We start from the raw sequence: 25,546 nt of genomic DNA on the forward strand, positions 1-25,546 counted from the left end.
CTGGGGACGAAAATTTTTCAATGTATTTATGCCTCAATATGGAAACTCGCTGTCTGGACAATGGACAGAGGAAGAATGCACACAGCCCACTTGGGCCCATGTATTTTTGTCTCGTTAATATGGACATCGTTTGAAAAAAAAAAAAAAAAAGTAGGGGAGTCCGAACGAAAGTTACAGAAGAGCGAAAGGAACGTACACAGCAAACCGAGGGTCAGCTAAGAAAGACCCCGAATGGAGGGAACAGGGAACTTCTGGATGCAGCAGCAGCGCCCCGAGAGGCTGCAGTCGAGAAAACGGCAACATGTGGTCACAATAAATTCTGCTGAACGTAAACAGAGGCGCCGGTAAAAGCTTAAGAAAGAAAGAAGAAACAAGCGCCTAAAGTGGCAGCGGGAATTGAAGTTTTTCTTTCCCAAAGCACAATGTGTGTTCCAAGAAGCCGTTAACACTTTTAGGTCAGAGTTGACACACTCACGAAGTAGAGCGACAAAAAAAAATAAAAAGGTGACGACACCCTTCCTTCTCATGCGCCTTTGTTGCACACATGCACATTCTCATGCACATTTTGTACCCCAGGCGGTCTGCATGTCGGCTTTACTTTGAGTCAACGATGCGGCCTTGACAAAGTCTGAGCTCTTCGTAGTCGGCTAGCCATTGTTCTAATCTGTACTTCAGCTTATAGTGTTTTTTTAATAGAAACACATTCAAACGGTGCAGGAAAGGGCTGTTCGATAGCTCTCTGCATAGCATGCCAACTTGACTCCCTCGTTTCCTTATAGAAACAGTACAAGGCAAAAACAGAGAATCAGAAAAACGGAAAGGCAGGGAGGTTAACTAGGCAAAAAGAGTGCAAAGAATTGGGAGCCTGTAACCCTCAACATTACTTTTGGCATGGCGGGAGTAAATCAATGGTAAAAGAACGCAGCTGAACGTAGGCGTGAAGCGACCTGTGAATACAGGCGGCAAAAGCCATCTCGGTCAATCCAAGGCGTGACGGACTGGACCCAAGTTAAACTACAGGCCTCAACCTTGCCAGGTCGACGGTAGCATCGATACTACAGGACTCCCGATAAATAGCTCAATGTCGGCATCGCAGCGTCAGCCACAGTCAGACTGCGCAGCACAGTTCAAAGAAATGGAGTCAGCCTTGTTACTGTGGTTCGGGAATGTGCGCGCGAATGGTGCTGTTGTGAGCGACGAAATGCTTCAAGAGAAGGTTCGCTGCCTCAGCAACATTATGGGTACGTACCGTTCCTTCTCGTCAGTCTTGATAGGTTTTAGCCAATTACTTATGGAATATTTTGTTCAGTAAAACAGGGTGATCTTTACCGAAAAAAATTATTCTACGCTCTGTCTAGGCATTACTGACTTCAGCTACTCAAGAAGATGGTTGAGGTCGACGGATTCATGGAGCAGGAGGTAGCATCGACAGCTCGGCTGTTTTTAATTACAATTCTAATTACAAAAGCAGTCATTAATTACAATTTCTTTCTCAATAAAATACTTTTCGTTTTTATTTATGACTCATTATTATGGACGACTCTTTTTTTAGACAGTTTTTGTCGGAAACCAAAGTGTCCACATTAACGAGGCACGACTGTATAGGATAGCCAACTTGAAATCTTAAAAACTCCTCCAAAGTCTCCTTTCAACTAAATATTGATAGAACTTATGTGTGCTCTGTTTCAAGCACAAAAATGAAAGCTGAAATGGAATGTCTAACCTCAGAGGCAATGAAGTATATGCATGGTCATGATCAGTTCTTGCAACTGCTGCCTCCAAATTTATCTTGAGCAAGACAAGCATCAATTTCATGATTGAACTACTGCACATCCTTCTATAGAGTGGTTAGTCTTCTTCCATGCCATCTGGGTCCAATTAATAACCATAATTCTGCAAAGGTTTTATGACTCAGCACTACTCCAAGCTTGTAACCAAATATTTAAAACAAGCTATTGAAGAAAAAATTGCATAAGAAATTCAGTAGCACCTTGATACTTGGCATTTGTAGTGTGCCATGAGAAAAAAAGGCCAAAGAAACCAATGCGGATCTTCGTTCAGTGCTAATTAACAGTGCATTGCCAAACGACAGTGCATTTTTAAAATTGTAAAGGTCACAGCACATTTTTTCCTATTTTATTTTATTATACATAACACTTGGGCTGAAAAGGTTTTGTAACATACAACCAAAAACCAAACCAAAGCTTTATGGGCATCAATCAATAAAAAGGACAAAGAGTTACAGGGTGCAGGGCCTCTGGAAATATGCCGTCAGGTGGTTCATATTTTACAAACAGTCTGTGTAAATATAAAAGACAGACATGCAAAATTGCATAAGGTTTGCAATACAGTGAAAGACATTTTGTCCCACCAAGTTTGGAAGTGTCTACACAATAAGCACCAATAACAACACAATGGAAAGCAGCACTCCAGAGCATTTTGGAAAGGGCTACATGCAGCCACATCATGCAGTTCCACCAAATACATTAATTACTGATGTGATGAAAACTAGGGTAAAGACTGTGAATATCTTGCAGCGGAAAAACAAGGCACGAGCCAAGAAAGAACACACTCGAAGTTCTGCTGCAGCAAAAGCTGATAGGAAAAAAAAAAAAAAACAGACCTGTACATTACATAACAGTGTTGTTTCCATAGGATACTAAAAAGCACAAAGTGAATATAGATACAAATACAAAACTTCTCTGTCTTGTTTGATCAAAGTCCCTTTCCCATTATTTCAATGGGAGAAAAAAAAAAACTGTGCCCTATCACCATGCCTAAAGTTCACAAAAACAACACATGCAACAAGTTTCCATCACAAAGAACTAATAGCGGCAATGAAAAAAAAGGAAGCATTGCTTTGTTCCAAACAGTTTCACTTCCAAGAGAATCACAAGAGCTATCACAACACGAGTGGGAATGTAATGCACAGAAGAAGATTAACATGACACATATTAAAGCCAACTACCATGGGCAAAACATCCGCAGCCTTGTTAAGAAACTGTATCCAAACATAATGCACACCTTATATGAGCATCCACAACCAAAAGTGGCCAACAGGTCATAAACAACCCAACAATAGTACAAGGTAATAGCAGCAAACCGTTGGAATAACATTTTAGAAGAAACAACAAAGCAAAAGCTTTGTGTATTTGCTTTAAAAGGGAACAAGTCAATTGCAGCACAAAGGCAAAAGAACACAGGCTCTATAACGTACTGAAATATCAAGTAGCCAGAAATATATAGTATAAAAAAAAAAGGAAAACAGTAAGAAGTGCTGAACCTAGAAGAAATTAAATGTAGACCCTTGGTACCCTTCTGTGGCATGAGTAAAATTGTCACCTGACTTTAGAGCTATGCAAAAATTAATGTGCAGTGAAGAAAATGGATCCAAAAGCACAGGCTGTAAAAAAACTGTCCTCGTACAATGGAGCTGAGTAACGTCAAAAACGTGCATGACGTTGCTTGTTTTTGGTTAGTGGGAGCGACTATGAAAACAAAATCAGCACTGGTGGTGCTCAGCATCAGGTTTAAGTAGTAAGAATTAGACACGGACAGAAGACTTCAACAAATTAAAATTAAGTGTACAAGTACAGCATGCGTAGTACTTATACAATAATGCCTCAAACAAAACACATACTAAACAAAAAAGCTGTTGACTACTTGTGCAAAAGACGCTACAAGCAGACACCTAGAGTCCTTCACAAAAAGTTTTCATTGGAAACCAGTAGAAAATAGGGTAGAGTGTAATAAGCAGTAACAACTGCAGCATAAAAGCACAACAAAAAAGAAATCATGGATGCTAACAAAACAGTGGCCATGGTATATAAGCTGCACGCACACAGTCACACATAGTCACAATCCTGCAAGCAGAAGTAGACAACACTGCCAGACCCTACCATCTATGCTGCCTACACTCTGAAATCCTTGGCGCCATCTGGACATACTGCAGGAATGTATTTGGTGCAGTTGTGACGCCAACAGATAACTGCATATGTACATACAACTACTTAAGCTAGGCTTAAATAATGCTGGAAATCTCGTACAGCGCTCATGCAAAATAAACAAGAATTTAGGGATTTGTCTTAATTAGCAAAAAGAAAAAACAAGCTGTCATTTTTATTGGTGCCTCTGTAAATGCCCTATTGCACTGTGTCTTCACAATTAAGAACTTCCAAGAGGCTTTATGCAGCAAAAGCTTATTTACAAAGTTTTGTATCAGAATGAAGAAGAAGAATGAAAACGGAACTGTGAACATGCAAACTGAAGAGAAAAGAAAAAAAAAAGGTAGTGAGGAGGAGGACATTCACTGCTACAATGTATAGAAAGGTAAAAGAATGCTGGCTTGGAAATGCCCAAAATAAATGATCTAACAAACCTGGTGTTTGGGAAGGAAGTGCAGATAAATACAAATGAAAGTTTGTTTTTGTGGTGCGCATGCTTGTATTTAGTAGACAGAATACCTTTTTTGCATTCTCCCTTCAATATAATTGGAAAGAGAATTTGATGGTTTGGAATGTCCTCTTTTATACAGCCACAAAGTTCACCTTGGGTAATGCAAACAATGGAGTCTTCACGAAAGTCTTCGCTTATTCCTTATGCAGCCATACTGCATGAAAAAACGAAAGGACAAAACCTGGTGGCTTAATATCTTGCTAAATAAAAAAAAGAAAAAAGAGAAGGTTATAATATATGAAAAAGTACAGTGTATTTACCTAAGCACCTATTGTCAACTGCAATCAAGCTTCATACCAAACAGGCTTTAAATGAACGTCTAAAATTTTGGCGGTTTTGTAAAAACAGGCATCAGAAAAATACAGTCCAGTTACCCACACGTCGGTGCATATGGCAGAAAAACTGGCTCCACTAAACTATACCAGTTACACCTGTATGACTACTTAAAGCTGCTGCTTTTAACAGCAATGTTCAAAAAGCTAGACAGCTTGTGTAAATCAGGTGCATGTCCAGTGGCAAGAGCGGGGTTCCTAAACATTTCCATAAAACTGCTCAGCTCCTCTGACCATGGTTTCCCAAGGCTAATGTAGACTTAAAACCACCTACAAGAGAGAAAGGATAAAGAGTCACTGGTATTCTACATTCATGACTTTGTGTCGTGTTGAGCAGAGGCACTGGCCCCAGGGCCCATAACTCGCATGCACACAAATATATATGTATATATAAAAAATCATATTTGCCCTGTTTCTACAAACAAAAAAGATTGCTTTCACACACAACTACATCAGGTGTTGAAGTAAAATCCCAGTTATGTACAACTTTTCACAGGTAACTGTCATGTGAGAACAGGTTTAAGTATTTCTATAAAAGCAAGGGCTCAAATCCTAGCATTTTTATCTTTCTCGCTAATAAACACATGACTACTGTAAAAAGGATGCTCCAACATGCAAACTAAAAAACCCTAAAGATCTTGTTACAATCATTTTGCATGTAAAGGATAACTGATTTAGTAATTATTGCAACAGCATAGTTAGACAAATACATGGAATAACTCACCAGTACTGTCAAACACGGTTTGATATTGTACATACATCCTTTTGACACACTGAAACACATTGAAGACCATATGACAAGAAGCGCACATTAGCAAAGGGAAAAAAAAAACACTCTTCTTGTCACAACTTCACCAGCACCCAATCAATCAGACGTCGACAATGTCATCAGAAGGTGGAGCTGAAGGCACGACTTCCAGCTCTCCTTCCACCTTCTCTTTGGCCCCAGATGAGGCAGCCATGCCTGATGCCCGCAGCGACGAACCCGCAAAAAAGGCAGCCCTGCTGGCAGCAGTGGATGCTGAAGACGATGCTAGGGATGCATCTGGGGAATCTTTACTGTACACCGTTGCTCGTTTCCATGAAGCTCCTTCAGAAGCTGGAAGAAAAAAATGCACCAACCAGTTCTCAGAAGGTCCATTATTCCTGACAGCCCTATCCAAGTCCAAGGAACATACAAAGCAAAGATAATTAAAAAGGGGTTTATTTAAATCACAAAGCAAGCTTTCATACAGGCATGGCTGAAAGCTAGACACGCCACCTCTTCCAGCTGAGATGCCCCTCAGAAGACTATCAACACAAATAAGAAGCAAAGCTGAATATTACCTAGAGAAGAATTTTCCATTCTGCCAACTAAATAAAAAAACTGCAATGAGCTAGAATAGCGACTTTTATCTGTTTTTATTACAAAATGCAAAATGCATTTTCATCCATTGCAGTGCTTCAGTGGTTATAAGTTTTCCTGCTAAGCATGGTTTCATGGGTTCATTTTCGGCTCTGGTAGCCATATTTCAACAAGAGTTGTTGTCGGGCTAGTTGGCTTGAATCATGTAATGCCATTAAGGCTATGCGCAAAAAAGACAACACAAAAAATAGAGGCAATGACAGGACGAGCGCAAACTAACAACTAGTTTATTAGTTGTTAGTTTGCGCTCGTCCTGTCGTTGCCTCTGTTTTTTGTGTTGTCTTTTTTGCGCATAGCCTTAATGGCATTACATGAGCCATATTTCAACTGGGGTGAAATGTTAAAGACATCAGCATACTGAGATTTAAGGGCACACTAAAGAACCCCAGGTGGTTAGTCTCTCAATATAAAGCCTCCCACCATGAAATGCCTCACAGCCCAATGTTCCTTTGCATCCATATATTTATCCAGCAAAATTTATGCTCTGCCTCAACTGATATACACCCCCAGGGCTAGTTGTTTGCTGGAATTGGACACAGTGGCTAGTGCACAAGTAAGACGCACAAGAAGGTAGGTAGGGGGACTGGATATACGCTATCTTCCCTGTCCGAATGACATATACCAAGCATGAAAAGTGGTAAAATTGATATGTGCAATAAGGTTATCAATAACACTGATAATCCACTATTTTTACCCACCAAACGTTTTATCAAAGAGAACATGAAACCCTTTTGGCCAGTCAAGAGGAACTCGCCAAGGTCATTCTAGAGCCTGAAGAGTGATCGTTACAAAATTTTATTTAGATGTGCCACAACAGCAGAGAAATTCAAGGCACAATATTTATCTTTTGTTGTTTCCAAATTATCTCCTCAACTCTGCCTTCAGCTGCACCTCTGGGAGTATTGCTTCACCTCACAAGGTGGAAAAGTTGGCAGCAAAGCAAAGGAGCACTTGGTGCTCATGGGATGCTCTGAGAGCATAAATTAGAAGAAAAAGCCATTACAAGAGCACTGTACACGATGTAGAAGTGTCTAATTAAGCAAGGTATTGATAACACTGTAGGCTGTCTGCTGATCGTATTAACGCTTCTATGCAACATGTTGCAGAAGCTTTCATGCTAGGCTTAGGCCCATTAGACTTAGCAACAGCAATTAGGCTTAGGAGAGTGTAATTATCGAAACCGAAAATCGGCAAAATGTATCGCGCCAGGCTAAGTCGTTTACATGCAGTCGTTTTCAGGATTGGTGTACATATTCAAACGCAGGTTATTAACCCTTAAAGAAGCAGAATCATCTTCCCTCTTCTTGCAAGGTCTCGATATGGAAATATGGAAATGCCAAAAGTGTTTCATTTCCCATTTCCTTTAGAAACTATGTCTGGCATTAGAGATGCGTCATATTATAGTAAACTCAAATTCAAACCTCAGCAGACCGTAGACTTCTGTTTGAATTACTAGATGTGCTAGGGTTCAAAACCAAATGTGGTTTGCTTTATGGATACATATATCTAGGCATACAAATAGTACTTCATGTTTATGGGAAATTAAGCGTTATTATTCAATGGACGGCAGATAACTGATTAGAAAGTAGAACAGTTCCTGCATGAAGGCCGCCACTTGCAGATCTCCAAAGGTCCTGGAATGCTTCATTCTGATCTTGCCTTCCCACCACAAGGGCGAAACTCGAGTTAGCAGTGCCTGTCCATTCGACCATGTCATGTGGTTGCACTCTCGAATTCACCTTTGAGGTGGGAAGGTGAGATCAAAATCCAGCTGTTAGGTTAGTAGCCCACAGTGCTAACGACTTACAGGCCACTCGATCCTCCACCTCTCTAGTCTTGCGCATCCATCAGCGCACCCCGCAGTGACAAAACGACCATCATTTTAGTGCTGTGTGCAGAAGTGTATGCTACTGAGGTGACAATGGTTAGCCAGTGGCAAAGGCTTTCAGGGTTTTGAAGAAGGATGTAGCTGACTCCTGTTTGGAGGCGCGCCGTGCGAGGTAGAACAGATGCCCCAGAAACAGACAGGGAAGAGGGTGCGGCTGCTACTGAACTTGCAGTCCCAGCTACGCACTCACTGTTTGGAGAAGTGCTCTTCCATGCTGGTCCAAGGGGCTGTAGAAGTGTTTAATGGTTTTGTGAAATGTGCACGATGCTCGCATATAAACAACCTCGTTACCACTGGTGCACCATTGGCCCATTGAATTTAAGCTAAAATTAGAGCTAAGCCTCTAAGAAGCCGAATTCTGATTGCTTAGTAGAATGGTCAGTAGAATCCTGGGCAAATGGATTTGAGAGGATGTTTTAGCATAAAGGGGGAGGCACGCCAATTCTCGACCGCGTCTGGTCGACCTTTTTGAACTAACCACCTTGCTGTCCAACCGGTAACGCGTTACCGGACGAGCGGGTGAAGAAGCCAAGCACTCTTCAAATGATGCTGATCCAATGTTCCCCTGGCCATCTTAATTCCAGCCTTCCTGGTCCCTTTGATCTCGAGTTGGACATGCTACCCCTAGGCCATGCAAGCATGTTCGTACGGCTTGGTTAAATTGGGGATTTATATCTATGGCAGGTAATCTTTCACATAATGAGGTATCTTATGACTGTATGCTAATGAATACGCGCGGGATAAATGAGGCACAAGAAACTGAGCGAGTAGCAAAGGGAATGGACACAAACGAGGGTCCGCAAGAGGAGCCGCAAAATGGGAGCCACTAACATTGTCATGTTACGCCCTTAAAGGCAGAGTTCAAGTGTCCCCAATTTTTATTTTCTTCGCCTTTCTGATTAAATACCTTTCATCTATTAAATAATTTTACTAATTTCCTACAAACATCACACATGAAAAAAGTACTGTGCTTGCCTCGGTTTCTCCCCCCCCCCCCCCCCCCCTCCCCTAAACTTTTACTTATTGCAAAAGCATGAAGCCTGTTCCTAAGGCAACACAACACAACACAAGTAAGAAAAAGAAAACATTTTCATTTCCAGCATGAGCGAAAGAAAGAATTAAGGAGATGCCGTTATGTCACATTTTGTTGCATCACGCCTGTCATAGACAGACATGAAAGCTTCACTCCACCAGTTGGTCACAAGTCTGCAGCGTTTCAGTATGTTTGCACATACAACTCTAGTGCTGCGACTAAGCAGACAATCTTGCGCTGCACCAGGCCGCCACCAACTGTTGCGGGCTTTTAAAACCGCTTGCGACAGCATGCTGAATGACCTAAGCTCCCAACAGTAAAGAGCAGCCCTCACTGTAGGCCTCCAAACCTCATGACATCCGCAAAATGCAAAGACTGCATAAAAATGCGAGTTCCCAACTCTAACTAGCCAGTTTTGTCAACAAAACAGTCAACATAACTGTCAATATGGGCGATGTAGGCGATCCATGAGAGGAAGCTTGACCAAGGAATCTGAGTAGACCTTGTGAAAGCGTGTGATCTCGGCTACAATTTTGTTATGCAGCTCAGATAGTGAGAGCCTCTCTCATGCTTTCCTTCCTCCATGCTCTCCACGAAGTCCCAGGTGTATATAGACATTCAAGCAGCGTATGCAATGTTTTGATGTTCAAAGTGACATTCTGACCTTGGTCAACATTTCTGAGAGTAGCCCACGATCCACAAAACAAACCAAACCAGCTGCGCTGTTTTACAGTGACAGCTGCTTGCTCATATTGTTCTCTTCAGCCAACAAGAGCACATGACGGCTCGCATGGTTGCCTGACACCATTAACAGACCGCAGCTCTGCTTGGTTTCATATTCAGTGAAAGTATCCACTCTATGGCAGTCAACATGATGCACCACGCAGCAGAGCAGGCGACGATACACAGGAGAGGCACACAGTACACACACAATACACACATACATAAACAAGGATAATGCTGCACTGACAACTGATTAATTGAACACAAACATCCCCTTCCTTCTCCACTTCTAAGCACACACACCACTTCCAACATCATTCAAGGAAGAGGATGTTGGTGTTCAATTAATCAGTTGTCAGTGCAGCATTGTCCTTGTTTTTTGTATGTGTGCCTCTCCTGTGTGTAGTCGCCTACTCTGCTATGTGGTGCATCATGTCGTCTGACCAACTAGCTCGACTTTCTACTGTACTATGGCAGTCGCCCCAAGGTGCAAAACTCAAGAAAATATTAGGTGGTGGCATTTATACTTTTAGCCATCAATAAAGATATTTAGATATCCTCAATTTATTCAGAAAATACTTCGAGGGCTGTAAACAAATGCACAGCACCAGTCGGGGAGCTCCTCGGCTCTGCGGAAAATCTGGACTGAGGTGATATTTTGAAGAGATTTCGAGTTAAAAAAGCCTAACTGCACTACTCTCACCGCCCCATCTTGCTTGATGCTGCTTCTAAAATTGCCAGTGTTAGCTTCACGTAGGCAAAAAGAGTAGAACAGAAAGGTTTCATGAATGCGAGACAATTTGTGCTACTGAAAAACAAAAATGCCGAAGCAACAAAGTTTGCGATATAACGAAGCTTTTTCGGAATGTATGACTTCGTTATATTTAGACTCAACTGTAATATGTTTTAATGTTTAATGCCCATGAGAATGCTATCAAGGAGATTCCACTGTAGTTGGTATATTTGGTTTTAAACCACCTAAGCAGCTGAGGGGCTATCATGCGCCAAACACAGAGTTGGAGGGATGCTTCAACTAGGTGAACACACTTTTACTGTACAAAGTTCAAACTTACATTTATTGCTGTTGTCCAAAGAGTCTGCTTCATCTGGCGTCCTAGCTCTTGTCCTCAGGCCTTCATCACCTGAAAATTCCCCTTCAAGGCACCATACCAGAAAAGACAGGTCAAGTGTTATGTATACACAAAAGAGATCACTAAAAGGATTTTAATTTTTAAGGTCTCACACTACATTTGCTACAATGTATGGCATTTGTTTTACAAAAGGCTTTTGATGATAAGGATGAAACAATGCTAGAATGATGGGGTAAGAGAGTGAGACAGACACTAGCGCTGACTATAGTAACCAAATGATTTTATTGCTACAAGTCAGGTAGCACATAAAGAAACAAGACAAGCATTCAAAACAACAAAAAAAAAAATGTTAAAAGCACAACCACACAACCAGGTTGAAATTATTCAATATCAATGGCTAGGATACACACATTCTCGTATGAAGAAAGTGGTATCAATGGACAGCTGATGCACATGTTACTTGGTTTTTGTATACTGTAGGCCTTGTAAATGAGCTGCAAAGTCTCCTCTGTATACCGGGAAATGGTAGTGGTCCGATTGACAACCACTTGACAATTTCCGCAATCTGCACAACATATGGCTAGATAGTTTCCCTATAGTTTCTCTATCTTTGGCATGTTCACACAGTTGATTGCCGATGCAGAGTTCCATCTCATCAATGTAAAAACGGGTGCATGACGTCGGAATGTTATGTACAACACCAACACAATCAACAAACTAGTCTAGCGCTTTTTTTCTTGCAGCCTTTTTTCCTCATTCTTCTTTGACAAAACTAGGTTATGTGCTTTTTACGTTTTATTTACTGTATTGCTTGTCTTGTTTCTTTATCTACTGCCTCACTTGTAGCAGTAATATCAATTGGTTGCTAGTAAGTGCAAGTGTGTGTGTAGCTTTCTTGTCCTGCCGTCTTAGCGCCGTTTCTTCCTTACCGTCAACATGTACTGACCAGCCTACGATCAACCCCTTTTGGAATACAATTTTTATATGAAGCAAAACTCTAGCTTAGAATTTTTGAATGATAGATTTGCAAGTTATTGCATGGCTGGTTGGCTTTTTTGGTAGGGGTGTGCAAATATTGAAAACTTTGAATAGTTTTCTACAGTATTCACTATTCAATTTGATTTGCACTGTACCCTCAGTATTCAAACTACTTCTGAATAGTTCAAAAAGTGAAAGTGCAGTTTGTGAACCTCCTAAACATCGAGAAATTACGAATTTGAAATTAACCTAAATTGGCAGCAAAATGTCGCGGCTTACAAGCAGCAGCAGCATCTTACACTTGTTAACTGGCTTAACTTGCTCTTTCCTTAAAGAAGCAACTGCCAGCACATGGCAAAAGAGCACATGGTAAGTGCTGACAGCCTCGACTGAAGCACGCTTGCAGGTTGTAAAATGAAGCGCAGCACTACGTGGAACGTGTCTAGCCACAATACAGTTGACACCTGGCTGTGAGCAGAGCTGGCACCAGTCATCAAATTCTTGTTTTAAGTCACCGAATGCACGTGTATGGAAGCGATCCGGCTTGTGGAAAACGGCGCAGCGGGACAAAGCTGCAGCTCATATGTGCTGCGGTGACTTTTTTCGAACTGACCACTTTGATCATTTTCAACCCCACATCAATGCACCATGTGGAAACATTAGCTGCTGCCTAACATTGCTTTTTATTGCCTGCTGCATACTGCTTGAGCATTTTGCACGAATTCAATGCTGACAGCAATTTTTTTTTTTTTATCACTGCCATGTAGGAAATTTAAGTTGGCTGCTGTGAATGACTAACCTGACAAACGGGATTCCATAGGGCCAACCATGGATTTGGGCCGTGGCTTTGGCGCCACAGGTGGTGGTGGGCGACCACTTTTTAGGGCTGTGACTGTCTTGGGTGAACTGCCTGGGGTACTGAACTGCGGGGATGAGGGAACATTCTCAGATGGGCTGGTGCAGGTCTTCTCTCGAGGGTAATATTCAGTAGGAGAGCGCAGGGATTCAGCCAGCCCTGTTGGCTTTAGTCGAACAGCAGGAAAAGGGCCTGTATCCTTGGGTGACTCAATGGGACCAGGGCCTCTGTCCTCGGAGACCTATAGGTGAAGTGTAGCCACACAGCAGACTTAATATTTTGTTAAGGGATTAAGGAAGGGTGAAAACAGTATTTCTCCTCACTCAGTAATACCAAATTACAGTGCAGCTGTTTTAAGCAACATTACTAGAACCAGCTTTAGTTTGAACCAGTTGATGGCTACTTTTAAAAACCATCTGTGTGCACCAATTTTAATTAAAACCAGTATTTCTATAGGGAGCTTGCATGAAGCGATTCATGCTGAGTAATACGCCCTGTTGTCATTGGCAGCAGATGACATGCAGCGCAGCTAGGCTTCAGCCAAGAAAACATGCGGCTATTCGTGCACTGCCCTACGTGCGTGCAAGATGTCAGCAGATTCCCGAGGAACATATGCGTTGATGCTGTGCCCGAAAGATCGGGTTCACTATGAAGAAAAGGCACAGCAGTGCAGTGTAGACCTGTTCATGGTACACACGAATCACGGCACTATGGGTCTGGACTTATGGCCCCCCGTCGACATCGCAGACATTAATAATTCTAGTTCTAGCAACTCTTTGCTACTTGCCCGGATCGGCGTCGATATCATGTCTGTTGGCCCGTACGAACCATTAGTGTCGGCGTCGCTCAGAGGGATCGTTTGCCTTCTCACACTCGAGCAGGTATATTTTGGGATTGTGAAGATATCCTAATCAGTCTGTCCGATTGCACCAGCATCGTCTACGTGCATTTTACGCCGCCATGTAAACCCGGCTGTGCTGAAATGCGGTGCCGCCTCGTCTGCTGACGATGACAACATGGCAGACTACCCAGCATGCGTCACTGCATGAAAGCTCCATATATGTTGTTCAAGAAGCTTCGAGAGCAAGCTTTGCAATTCAATGACGTTTGCCCTGCAACATTTGGCAGTGCATGAATGAAGTGACTGGAATAGTGAAATACAACAATAGTGGTATGAGGAACTGCCAATCATGAAATTTTGCAAAGTCATTAGGGGTTACTCCGAGTTGTTTAAGTAATATTGACTTAACATTGCGTTTCAAAATGAAATGAGCATGCATGCATATTAATCAATGGCCAATTTTAATGTGCAGCTGTACTTAGTACTTGTGTGCCGTGTACGGAATGTGTGTACAAAATGTGTCCGCAGTGGCTGTGTACCTTACGCCGAGTAAGATTGCACCGGGCTAATTGCAGGTGTTTATTTATTACTGCTAAGTCAGTTAACTGTGATCAAATTTGAACGTTATGTTATGGCATCATCACAGATAGCTGGATAGCTTGCACAGAGCACAAACACAATACAATAATTGCAGGTCTTATTTAGTAACCATTAATTCCTTAACTGTGATTACCAACTGAACTTTAGCCTACAACAAAAGGTCTCGACGAGTAGGATAAAAAAATCAAATACTAAAACATGCAAAAACCATGTGAAACTTAGTGTTAACTAAGCTAATGCTCGTCTTACTTGGTTAAAAAGATACGGAACAGAAGCGTGACAGCAGTACTTACAGCTTACATATTCATAGCATGTAATGAGACTCAAGTGCCCCACTAGTTTATTTTTTTTCATTTACATATTCGCGTAAGCCAGACATACTTCCGTATGTCCGCGCTGCTTCGTTTCACTAAAACGACCGCCATAGCTTAGTGGTGATAATTATTGGGCTGGCTAAGAACAAGGCAGACAGCTAGTTGCTTTCTTCAGACAGTTGTTTAATTCCAGCCAGCAACTGCGTTAAAGATCTCGAAAGAATGCTTCAGGGTATGGCATGCTGCAAGCACACACGTGCTGACTGGTCCAGACACAACCAGCATGCCAGCCACCATCCATGTAGCATGTGGCATCAGCTGCCGCCCTCCAAATCGAGCGAACTAAGCACGATAAGTTACACAAGAATCAAGCATGCACAGTGGTGCTGCACAGAACCAGGTCCTGGCAGTGGACTGCAGATCGCGCTATGCCATAAGTCTGTAATATGTGTCGAGTGCATAATGGTTGCAATAAGAACGGAAGTAGAAGGGTAGAGGGGCGCTCTCTCGTGCCAAGGAAGGGGGGGGGGGGGGGGGCACACTAGGAGGCATTTTAACTTTAGAATTAGAATTCACAGAAACCCAGATAGAAGGCGAGCTAGTATACTTAAAAGAAAACTGAAAACCCAGTATAATGAAATAGAATGAATGCATTCTGTAAAGCAGAAAATTTTTCCACTGGTGCCTCAGCAAGAATGATCAGAGAGAATGCAAAATGCTGTATTTACAAAGCAAACTGACTGGCACTTTGTAAATATCTCCCATGAATTTGTACAGTCGAAAAACACAAGAGCGCTGCTTCCCTTTCGCATTCTCGGGCTCTCCAGGGAACCGTTGACAGCCGTACACTTATAAAATGCAGAAAATATACATGTGCACAAAACAAACATTGACAGAGCTGCACACGTACGCTGCCTTCTGGTTCTGGAGAACATATGCTGCCAGGAAATTTGGTATTGCATTTCGCTGTAAACCGATTAGCGCAACAACTTGGAGACTGATGGAAGCAAGGGCAAAAGCAGACAAGCACACTGTGTACGTCTTTCTTTCTCTTCCAGTTGTCATGCCGAATTCTTCACACAGTGCATTGCCTTGTTTTCTTGTTTCAAAATTTTTGGAAAGTAATGGGCCCGGCAGTGCGGACCGGGCCTTTTAGCGTGCACTTTAGCTACTGACTGACTGTACATTGTACCACGGAGAGGGGCCTTCAAGCACGAAAGGAACTTCTCTTACACATGGACATGCGCATGCTTTCAAAATTAACTTGTAGGCAGGCAAAATAAAGCAATTTGTTTCCTATTCTTCTCGCTACCGTTATGAGGTGCAGTAGCAACTTTGCATACCACGCTGCCCCCGTGAATGGAATCTGTTACTCAACACGGCAAACTATGAGGAAGAAGAAAATTAAAACAAAATAAATATATTAAATTTATAATACACCCGGAGCCACCAGACTCCATGGCATCAAGTCATTGCTTCAAATTCTCGCGCGTGCCACTGAAACCCCTGCAGCCGCTGGAAAATAGGTGGCACGCTGTGGCCTGGTTCAACTACAGCACCGAGTGGAGCTCCAGAGTTTTTAAACTGAAGCTGGTTCTAGTATTGTTGGTTTTAAGCTCAAAGGACTAATTACCATACTCAATAAACATAACAATACACACATCACCCACACAGAAACATTGTGCTTGCGCTGCCAAGTCAGGAACAGAAACAGAGTTGACATAAACAAGAGCTAGCTGTAAAAGCAGCTTTAATATAGGAATTTGCTCAAAAAATATATATTTACAACAAAACTCCAACACTAAAATGCAGAAATTGCCTACAACAGATTCGGTGCAATACAGTCGAACCCGGTTATATCGAACCCGGATATATCGAATTTTGGTTATATCGAACTCGCCGAGTATCCCCTTGAAAATCCCATGTAAAAGTATAGGAAAGCTGCGTCATATATCGAACTTAATTTCACCGGTCGTTCGATATATCAAACTCCGCACCACGCACTGGAAAGTGTGCCTTCCCCAAAGACGATCGCATCACCCTTGGCCGTTTGCCGCGTGACGTTTTCAAGCCACGTGTGGAAGGAATGAGAGGGGACAGTTTGGTGGCGGCTGGTCTGGGCAGCGCCGTGCCCATTCCCCAAAGGCGCGCGCATCTGCAGTTATCGTTTCTCGCGCGCCAACACATGACGTTTGCAAGCCATGTGCGTGGGTGTGCCCATTCTTTTGCCGAGCTATCTCTCTCTTTCAGCACTCGCTAGCTACGCATGCACCAAGCCAGCTCAGCCCGTTTTCAGACAGGCGTCGGACGCTTTCTCAAGCGTGCTGCGAACCCTCTGCGTGCGGCGGCTGACGTGGTTATGGCATAGCTATGGTGCCTGCGGACGTTAAAAAGCAGCAGCTCTCTGTTTTTATTTATTTATTATTCTTTTTTGCGAGTCATCCTTTCTTATCGTTGTGCTGTTCGGACGTTAAAAAGCGGCAGTTTCTTTTTTTTTTTTTTTTTTTTTTTTTTGCGGGAGTCGTTTATTCTTGCATGTATGAATTAACGAAAACACGCGGTCAGCTGCTACGGTCATGACGCCCGCCCCAAGCGCGGCGTGATAAATCGAACCAGGCTTGTGCAATCAAGCCACCACGGGCACTCTGCCAAGTTCGCTCCCTGCCACCGCAGGAGCTATAAGAAGATAAACGCGCCCTGACCTTTCGCTGCCGTTATCGCTGCGCAGCATCTTGGCACGCTGCCAAGAAATGAGCTGTGGATGAGACCACCGAAACGGAGTGACGTGCGCCATCGACATGCAAGGGAAAAAGCGAAAACGCTGGCGATTTCTGCCGCGGCGACACAGAAATCTTGTTTTGAACTGCTGCATTGGGGTGGCTCGAGCAGCGAGAGGGTTCCAACAAGCTTGTGCGAGCTGGCCTTAGCGCATATTTTTTTTTTTTTCAAATTCTTGGTGCAAAAGTGGAGGGTGGGTTCATTATGTGAGTGGGTTGATTACGCGACAAATACGATATCGTTTTTTTTGCATCGTAAGTGCCGTCACAAGCCGATTTCAGTATATCGAATTATCGATATATCGAACTATTTTGCGATCCCATTCGAGTTCAATATATCCTGGTTCGACTGTATAGCATTACCAAGTGCCATAACCAAACTGCATTTTTTTTTTTAATTTCTCAAACGTTGGGAGGCTGAACTACTACATAAAGCATGAACTAATCTGTGAGTAAATAGAGAGAACTGTCATTACATTCAAGTAAATAAACGAGCTCTGTAGAGGCATACATTTCCTTTTGATGAAGCACCTCCAGAGGTACGTTTCCCTTGCAATGCCTTCATTTCTGCCAGTATCACTGACCCAGGCCCCACACCAAACTTCTCCATTCCAGAAACCCTTGTTGTTTCTGACACTCTGATTTCAGTGACCATCTCTGCAAACAGACAAAAAGAAAAGTGAAGAAAGTAAGACACCAAACCTTATAATAATAGACCCAATTTAATTCATGCGATTACTACAAACTTTCCCCATAAAACTGTGCAATGAGGCGATGTACTAGGAAAAGAAGACTGCAATGATAAACTAAGAAAGAATGGACACAAAAACGTCTCGCTTTCAGACAAAAGACAATTAGTCCTGCCGCAGTGGCTCAGTGCTTAGCGCTTTGTCCTGTCACTGTCCAGTTCATACTATTTCGTGCAGTTTAACACATCAATAAGCAGCATGTATAACCAACTAGGCCCAGTTCTCGCTCTCTTGTCAGTGGTTAAAGTGCTTGACTACTGAGCCAATCAGGGTTTAATCCTGGCTGTCATGGCTGTATTTCAATGGAGGTGAAACACAAGGCACCCATGTGCTGTGTGATGCCAGTGCACATTAAAGAGCCACAGGTAATATGAATTATAGTAAACCCTCACTACAGCAGCCCTCCTTGCCTGGGTCACTCTGGAACACTATTTTCTCCCAAAACAGACCAAACCAAAAGATAATTATTGCAACCAATATAGTGACAGCACAAAGAAGAAAAACAAATCAAATTTATGCAAACGTAATCAGAGCCCACGCTTTTGTTAATAGCTTTTAGGATAAACTAACCTCCATTTTCCTTCTCATGGACATCTATGTCATGCCTTGATTTCACAGATGTGTAAGCAGACATGGAAGAAGACATGATGCTACTGGCTGTGTCTTTTGATTCCTGTTTTGATTTCTGAACGACCACAGATTCTGATGATGACGATGACGTTCGGCTGAACAAGCTGCTGATGCCCTTCATGAAGCTGCGCTTTTCAGTGTCCTTGGTGTCTGGAGGGGACTTTTCCAGGGGCTTCGATTCAGTAATAAGGATGGAACTGCTGGCAGACGTGCTGCTGTCACTCTTCAACCTGAGCATAACAAACACAAAGGTTCTGGACAAACAAGAAGAGACCACAACCAATGTGAACATGCATGCACTCAAAAGGCTACAAAATGTACCAAAACCGATAGCAATGGTCAACATAACACAGTGAAACAGCACGTTATGGGCAGCTTTAGAAACAAGCTTAATAAGCACAAATGTCTAAGACACTGACGTATGAATAGCTAGTTTCAGTTTCCCTACCCAGCATCTTCAGAGTCTGGAGAAAGCGTAGGTGTTGAGGTAGATGGATGCCGCTTGAAGAAGCAGTCGAGACCTTCAGCAAGGGGTGGTTCCCGGCATTCCGGGGCCTGCAGGCACGGTCGCGTTGGTGCATGTGTCTTTGGCCGCTTGGGCCTTGCCTTGCCCAGGTGCTCCAGTTTCTCAGATGTTGGAGACAAGTTTGGCAGGCTATCTGCTGCACAGCCAGAACACATTTATGCTCACAGGGCTGCCTATAAGCTCAACACACATGGCTTGTATAAGGAAACCTAAAGAAGAATGTGTAAGCAACACATAAAGACCCACTTTTGTAAATCAGAGCTTCACTGCCCCTGCCAGTAGAAAAGAGCAATCATTACATTAAACACGTCACTTGTTTACAAACACTGATATAAATTGGTGCCTGACCTGGGAAAGGAAAAGAAAATCCTACTTTAGACGCATTTTAAAATAGTGAATGACAAAAATGTCTCCACCTCTGAAAACCACATAGCACATATATAGCTCTTCAAAGCCACTGAGGGCGTGGCGAATACTATGCTCTAAGCATTACTGAAAAAAGTAGTGCAATGTGGATTTTCATGTGCATGGCAGGCAGCAGTAAGTGTTAAGTGAGATCACTGAAGCTGCAGTTGATTTTTAGATAATGCAACAACTACAGTAAATTTCTCACAGCTGATGTTCTGTACATGCGTACACAAATGCACATGCCAGTTTCCCATGCAACAATTTCCATATTTACGCAACTGGGGAGAGTGCTGGCATAGCCATGGATGAGTTTTAATGGGCTTTTCATTCTCATGAAACTCAATCGCAGCCGTGGTGCAATTGCTTTCCTTCAAACCAATGGGGAGATTCATGGTATTGTGTCAGGTGTATTCACATGGGTGCCGGCAGCAAAAGAAAAAAACTGGCAAACATGCGCAACTCTGCATGTTTCCGGGTGTATGTTACATGTGAAAGTACTCGCAGCAACATGTTATTGTGCCACATTTTTTTGTTATAGCCGCACCATGTAGAAGTATCCTCCCAAATAGTACTTGTTTGCTTTTTGTGCTTAGTACAAAAAGTTGAACAACACTTCACCATTACAAACAAGTAAGAAAAGTATGACATGACAAGCGTTACAAGGCAAAAACACTGCTGAATTATCTTTGTTCTGTAAGTGTAAGTAATAGTATGTTCAGATATTGATTTGCTGGCAGAATGACTCCTAAATTGGTTATCAGAGGCACATTTAAAGACAAAACATGACAAGGCTGCCACACACACACACAAAAAAAAAGCACCTTCACCAGCAATGCAAGCAGGATGCCAGGCAAAGACGTCCAGAGCAATGGATGAGAGGACAGCAACTTCAGCTACAATGAAACTGATACGCTGATTCCATTTTTATCATATTTCCTCGGCAGTTCCTGAAGACAACGCACAGGCTGTGGTGCACCCACTACCCACTTTCTTGGAAGGTGCCTTGCGTATCAACTTTACTGCACCACAAACTCTGCAGTAAGTAATTTCGACAAGAATCAGCAGAGTGATACTCAAAGTTCCTTCACAGTGGAAGAAAACCAGTCGACTGATTCAAACCCTTAATTTGCAGACACATTTTAGTATTGATTTAGGTAAGTAGTCCACGAGAGTGCTTGCTATATACTAACATGGTGATTGAAGCACACTTTCACAATTGGCACATGCCACTTTCGTTCTAAGTTTCTTAAACTGATGCAGCCCTTTAAGCTGCTCCTGTTAAGAGAAAATTCTTAGAAAAAGCTCCAAATGTCATTCATAGTAGTTTGTGGGTGTCTACAAATTTCGCTATGACAGTGGCTAATCGGTTAGGGCACTCAGCTAATGAGCTGGAGTATCAGAGTTTGAATCCATCCGCGGCAGCAGTGTTTGGATGGAGGTGAAACACAAAAGGCGCCCATATGCTGTGTGATATCAGCGCCAGTTAAAAATCCCCAGGTCATAAAAATTATTCCACAGCCCTCTACTACAGCACCTTAATTATTCCCTCTGTTTTTGTTTTCCTGCTCCTTTCCTCAAGCGACTAAAGTTTCAACCTGGAAAAGAGACAGTTACTGTGCCTTTCATTTCCTCAAAATCAATCTTCACTTTAGCTGAGTGCTAGAGCAAGGCAGCATTAATTATAGGTGTGAGAACAAGGCTATATGCTGCAACCCCTCAGCACTACACAAAGCTGTACTAAACAAGATGCTGATACAGAGGTTCTTTCGGTGGTCCCTAGCAAATTTTGTGCCATCTATTACCTTTACCACACCTCATGGCATGAAACACGTAACTCCTAGATTATACTGGCAAAATTTGTGCTGGGTGAAAGCGGTCCTTGCAAAAACACACTATAACACCCACTCTTCACTGTGTTTACATAATCAGAATTTAATTCATCTGTTTTATCTACAGCAATTAGGCTCTTCAATGATCTCCCTGACAGCATACCTTCTTTACCTCATCCTAAAAAGTTCAAACAGCACCTACCTAAGCACTTATCACCTTAGTAATGCTCCAAATGTTGTACCACATATTCAATTGCTTCTAATATTGTTTTCTGATATAACATTGTTTCAGTTGCACCTGGTTAGCTCTTTTTCGCATATTAACGTTTCTCTCTTTCATTGTATTTTCTATTTTTGAGTTCAGTTTCATTTTTACCCTGGTTTAGGATAACCTTGTGTCCCTTTCATGTATTTGTCTTCTAGTGTGTCAGTTGTACCGTTATAGTAGTTTATTATTTCTGCATATTCCTTTTTACACACACCCACCTCACCCGATGCTGTTCTGGGCCTGTGAGGTACAAAAAAATAAAGAATAAATAAATAGATAAATAAATAAATAAAGATAACTTTATTATAAATGACAACTTATTATTCATGAGCTCGAAATTTTGCAAAGCAAGAGTGGCTTCACCATTGATACTCAGCTGTTACCTGGGAGGTGAGTAAGCTTTTGAACACTGTACACAGAAACACAGCTACATCGTGCCGCACAAGACTGAGTATAAAAGGAAGTCATCAGTAGACAGAAAATAACCTCTTCTAAAAAAATGTCTCCTAGAGACATTTTTCAAAGTAATTACTCCCTTCTTTAAAAATGCATCGGGAACAACACAGAATCAGACTCGAAGTTGCAAAAAGACCTAATGATTTTTGTACTCTTGCTTTCTTCTATACACTTCACAAAGGAGACAGGAGTTGGAGAGAGTTTTATTTGTTTAAGTAATGAAACTTTACGCAAATTATTTGTGAAGCCAAATTTTTGTGAGCTGTATGCATTTTTCAAGGAATCAGGGGCTTGCAAAAAATAAAGTTGATTATGATGCGGTTTTTTTGCTATCATTTACTTATTTATGTGGAAACTCGCGTCTTCTATTATGGCAGCACTAGTGGCCATTTTTTTTCCCTAAACATGAGTTCACTATGGGTGTCCACAAGTGGTCAACTGTGCCTTGGCATTTCCTATTGTGAGCACATGGCACAGGAACATGCGAGCACATGGCAAATAGCCTTGAAACCAACGTGGGGTGATACGCTGCAGCTGCTGTAGAAAACAAAGTGGAAAGAGTGCTATAGCTCCGCTTATTATTTATTAAGCATCACTTGCGTTTCAGTCACGCAGAGCTAAATAAAATTTGTATCAAGCATATTGACAGAAATGAAAGTTATTAAAAGTGCAGCCTCAGCCTGCCATATATATTTAGGGCCCTTCACTTTCATCTTTCATTTTTTTTCCCCAAAAATTCTGGAGATGAAAATTAGGACACATTTCATAACCTTTCAAAATGGGTTCAAATAGACCTATTCAGAAGGAGTTCCATTATTCGGGGCTTTCAGTGTCATTTTTTCTTGGAGTGAAAGACTATAATACGCACTTCCCTTTGTGTGGGACAAAAATGCTACATGTTTTGCCCACCACATTCAGCATGTTGAAATGGCTGATTGCACTAAAGAACTTAGGCACATTAGATGTTTTCTGTTTCTCAGTTTTGACAATGATTTTGTTTCGTATATCACAATTTCCTATGCAGCACTTTTGCATCCATGCAAGTATCGTCTGCTTTTCTGCATTGAGAGAACTTTCAATGTCACACAAACCCTTACAAACTCTTAAAAGTCCTGCAGCAGGACGTAATTAGTGTTGGTAACATTTGATACTGAAGTTTGTGTGGGCAATTGAAAAGAAATAAAAATAATGTTGCCCTGTGATGACAATGAGATATCTGGTCACTACTTGTCTCGGTCTCCCACTTTCAAAACGCATTTTTAAAAATTTAGCTGTGTCATGAAATATAAAAATTAGAAAATTCTTAAAATTCCATGTTAACTGAAAACGTGCCCTGTGGAAGAGCACAACATATTCAATTATTTTCATGCCGTTGCCTCCGGGTTTGTGCACTGGAAAACTATGTACTCTAGATGATGCAGTTTTGAGCAAAAAAAAAAATGGTTTCAATCTGTTCGGGGTGGAGAAGTCACGCGAAACCTGGTTTAATCCAAAACAGAAGGGGCCTATATAAAAGTTGCTTAAACATATATTTTGCTCCTTTTCTCATTGCAACTTACTTTCTGATCCTTTTGGTAGAAGGTCAGGAATGTCATCAGCTGCAATTCCTTCCACACTATCTGCGAAGCAGAGTTGATGAAAATCAATCCACACCACAAGAAGCAGTACAGCACAGAAAAAGGAGGACGTAGGTTAACTGCCACCAATAAATGCCTCATGATAATATGAGCATGCTGCCATAGATAACATCAGCAGTCAGAATAAGAAGTATCTGCAAATGCATGCTGAAATGCATCAGTGCTGCAGCAAGTGCCAAAACACCTGGTGTCAAGACCAATGCAATGCGCACGACATGGCAGTGCATTTTCTGTTCTACACTGTACCTACAATACCTGCATGGTGAACGACGGCTTAGATTACTTAGGGAGCGGCCATACATCAAGCATGGCTTGGTTGCACTGCATCATTACGTGGTCTGCAACACCACTGGGGCAGGAGACAATGATATCATTTAGAACAGCTCAAACGCTGTCACCATGACATACCAGAACAATGCTGACCCATGCCCGATGCATCAGGGCAAAATAATCAAGCGTTGTGCACACTACTAGATCACAAAGTTCATACATTACACCCTAAGCTGAGATGTTAGGTGGCACCCCAATACAGTTGATCATTTGTTTGCACAGGAGCCCTTGACTTCACACATGACAGAAGGTGCTTCACCATTTCACGATGTACGGAAAACTATTTCTGCATGAGTAGTATGACACATGAAAGTAAAGCTGCGTGGTGTATAAGTGTGCGCGCATGTGTTCTGCATGAACATTTTGCACAATGCAGACCGTGCATTCTTGTGATTCGTGTTCTTCATACTGACCTCAAGAGCCTGGTGATAGATGCGCAGCTGTATTGCCAAGAATGGTGAGCTGGGCTAGGCGGCAAGGATCCATTACAGGAGGAAATACAGCGAACAAGGTAAGATGAAGTAAAAAGTAGCAACACACACAATGCTAAATTAGCAGACGTTTGTCTGTGTGTGTTGCTTCTTGCTTTGTCCCCGCTTGTGCACTGTATTGCTTTCTGTGACCTCTCATGTTGGCTGGACAGTGCTCACCATAACCAATGGCTAAAGACAAAAAGCAACGAACCAAAACAGAGCCACATGGGTTGAAGCACAGCGAAATAAAAAACAAAGAACAAAACAAAACACTTGAGTGCTACTGCCTGGCACTCAGGAGCATAGCTCTGTATTTTCACCACACGCGCATCACACACACTTGCAGCCACACAGAACAGCCTGCCAACAGGAGCCAAGGCTTCACAATGAGAAACGTCACTCACCCACAACAGACTGTGGCCTCAATTTTCTGCAGTTAATGCTTTTCCGCTTGATTGGAAGCTTCGGTGTTGCCTGCAAGACAAAGCAGAAAATGAATTTTTGGCCTACATTCTAGGAATTTCAAAGAAAAGCTCGATAAGTAAACAAGCAATAGCAACCCACACTGCACTGAAGCCTACGAAGAAGATACTGTAACAAAAATGGTTATATGTCTTGAAACCCCTGCCTTACTTCAGTTGCTACCAAAACATCTCTCCGTGGCTGATTTCTGGTGTGGCTGTTGCTCAAATCAGTAAAGAAATCCTTTGCTACCTCAAACTAGTCTACACAATTCACTAGCATTATCACAATTTTGGTCTCAGCAGAATTCTGACTTATGCTTGTGCCAGATTCCTCTTAGACACAAGCTTCCTTCATGCTTTAGGCCTTTCTACTTCCTCCACATCAGTTTGGATGCCACATATTTATGCTCATGCTGCCTTGCCTATGGGTCTTTGGGCAACTCTAATGAAGGGCCCTTGTTTCATAGAAGAGCCTAGCAGTGC

At 42.2% G+C, this 25,546-nt stretch overlaps 1 protein-coding gene across 5 annotated transcripts in view; it reads right to left on the bottom strand.

The window, feature by feature from the left end:
* Positions 1-2,121: 2,121 nt before the first annotated feature.
* The window catches only part of LOC146205198 (F-actin-uncapping protein LRRC16A-like), a 137,177-nt gene continuing 113,752 nt past the window's right edge, over positions 2,122-25,546 (bottom strand). For 2 of the 5 annotated variants that reach the window (XM_084589901.1, XM_084589898.1), the window contains 8 exons: positions 25,004-25,073; positions 23,719-23,778; positions 19,121-19,334; positions 18,613-18,902; positions 17,805-17,950; positions 12,705-13,002; positions 10,910-10,990; positions 2,122-5,886 (listed from right to left, as the gene is read on the bottom strand). In XM_084589901.1, coding sequence (XP_084446027.1) covers positions 5,657-5,886; positions 10,910-10,990; positions 12,705-13,002; positions 17,805-17,950; positions 18,613-18,902; positions 19,121-19,334; positions 23,719-23,778; positions 25,004-25,073 — 1,389 coding nt within the window. In that variant the 3' untranslated portion in view covers positions 2,122-5,656. The remainder of the gene's footprint in view (positions 5,887-10,909; positions 10,991-12,704; positions 13,003-17,804; positions 17,951-18,612; positions 18,903-19,120; positions 19,335-23,718; positions 23,779-25,003; positions 25,074-25,546) is intronic. The other 3 variants (XM_084589900.1, XM_084589903.1, XM_084589902.1) reach the window with 3 other exon arrangements.

Source organism: Amblyomma maculatum, chromosome 1, assembly GCF_055883805.1.
Source record: "Amblyomma maculatum isolate TAMU_Amacu chromosome 1, ASM5588380v1, whole genome shotgun sequence".
In the NCBI taxonomy this organism is placed as follows: domain Eukaryota; kingdom Metazoa; phylum Arthropoda; class Arachnida; order Ixodida; family Ixodidae; genus Amblyomma; species Amblyomma maculatum.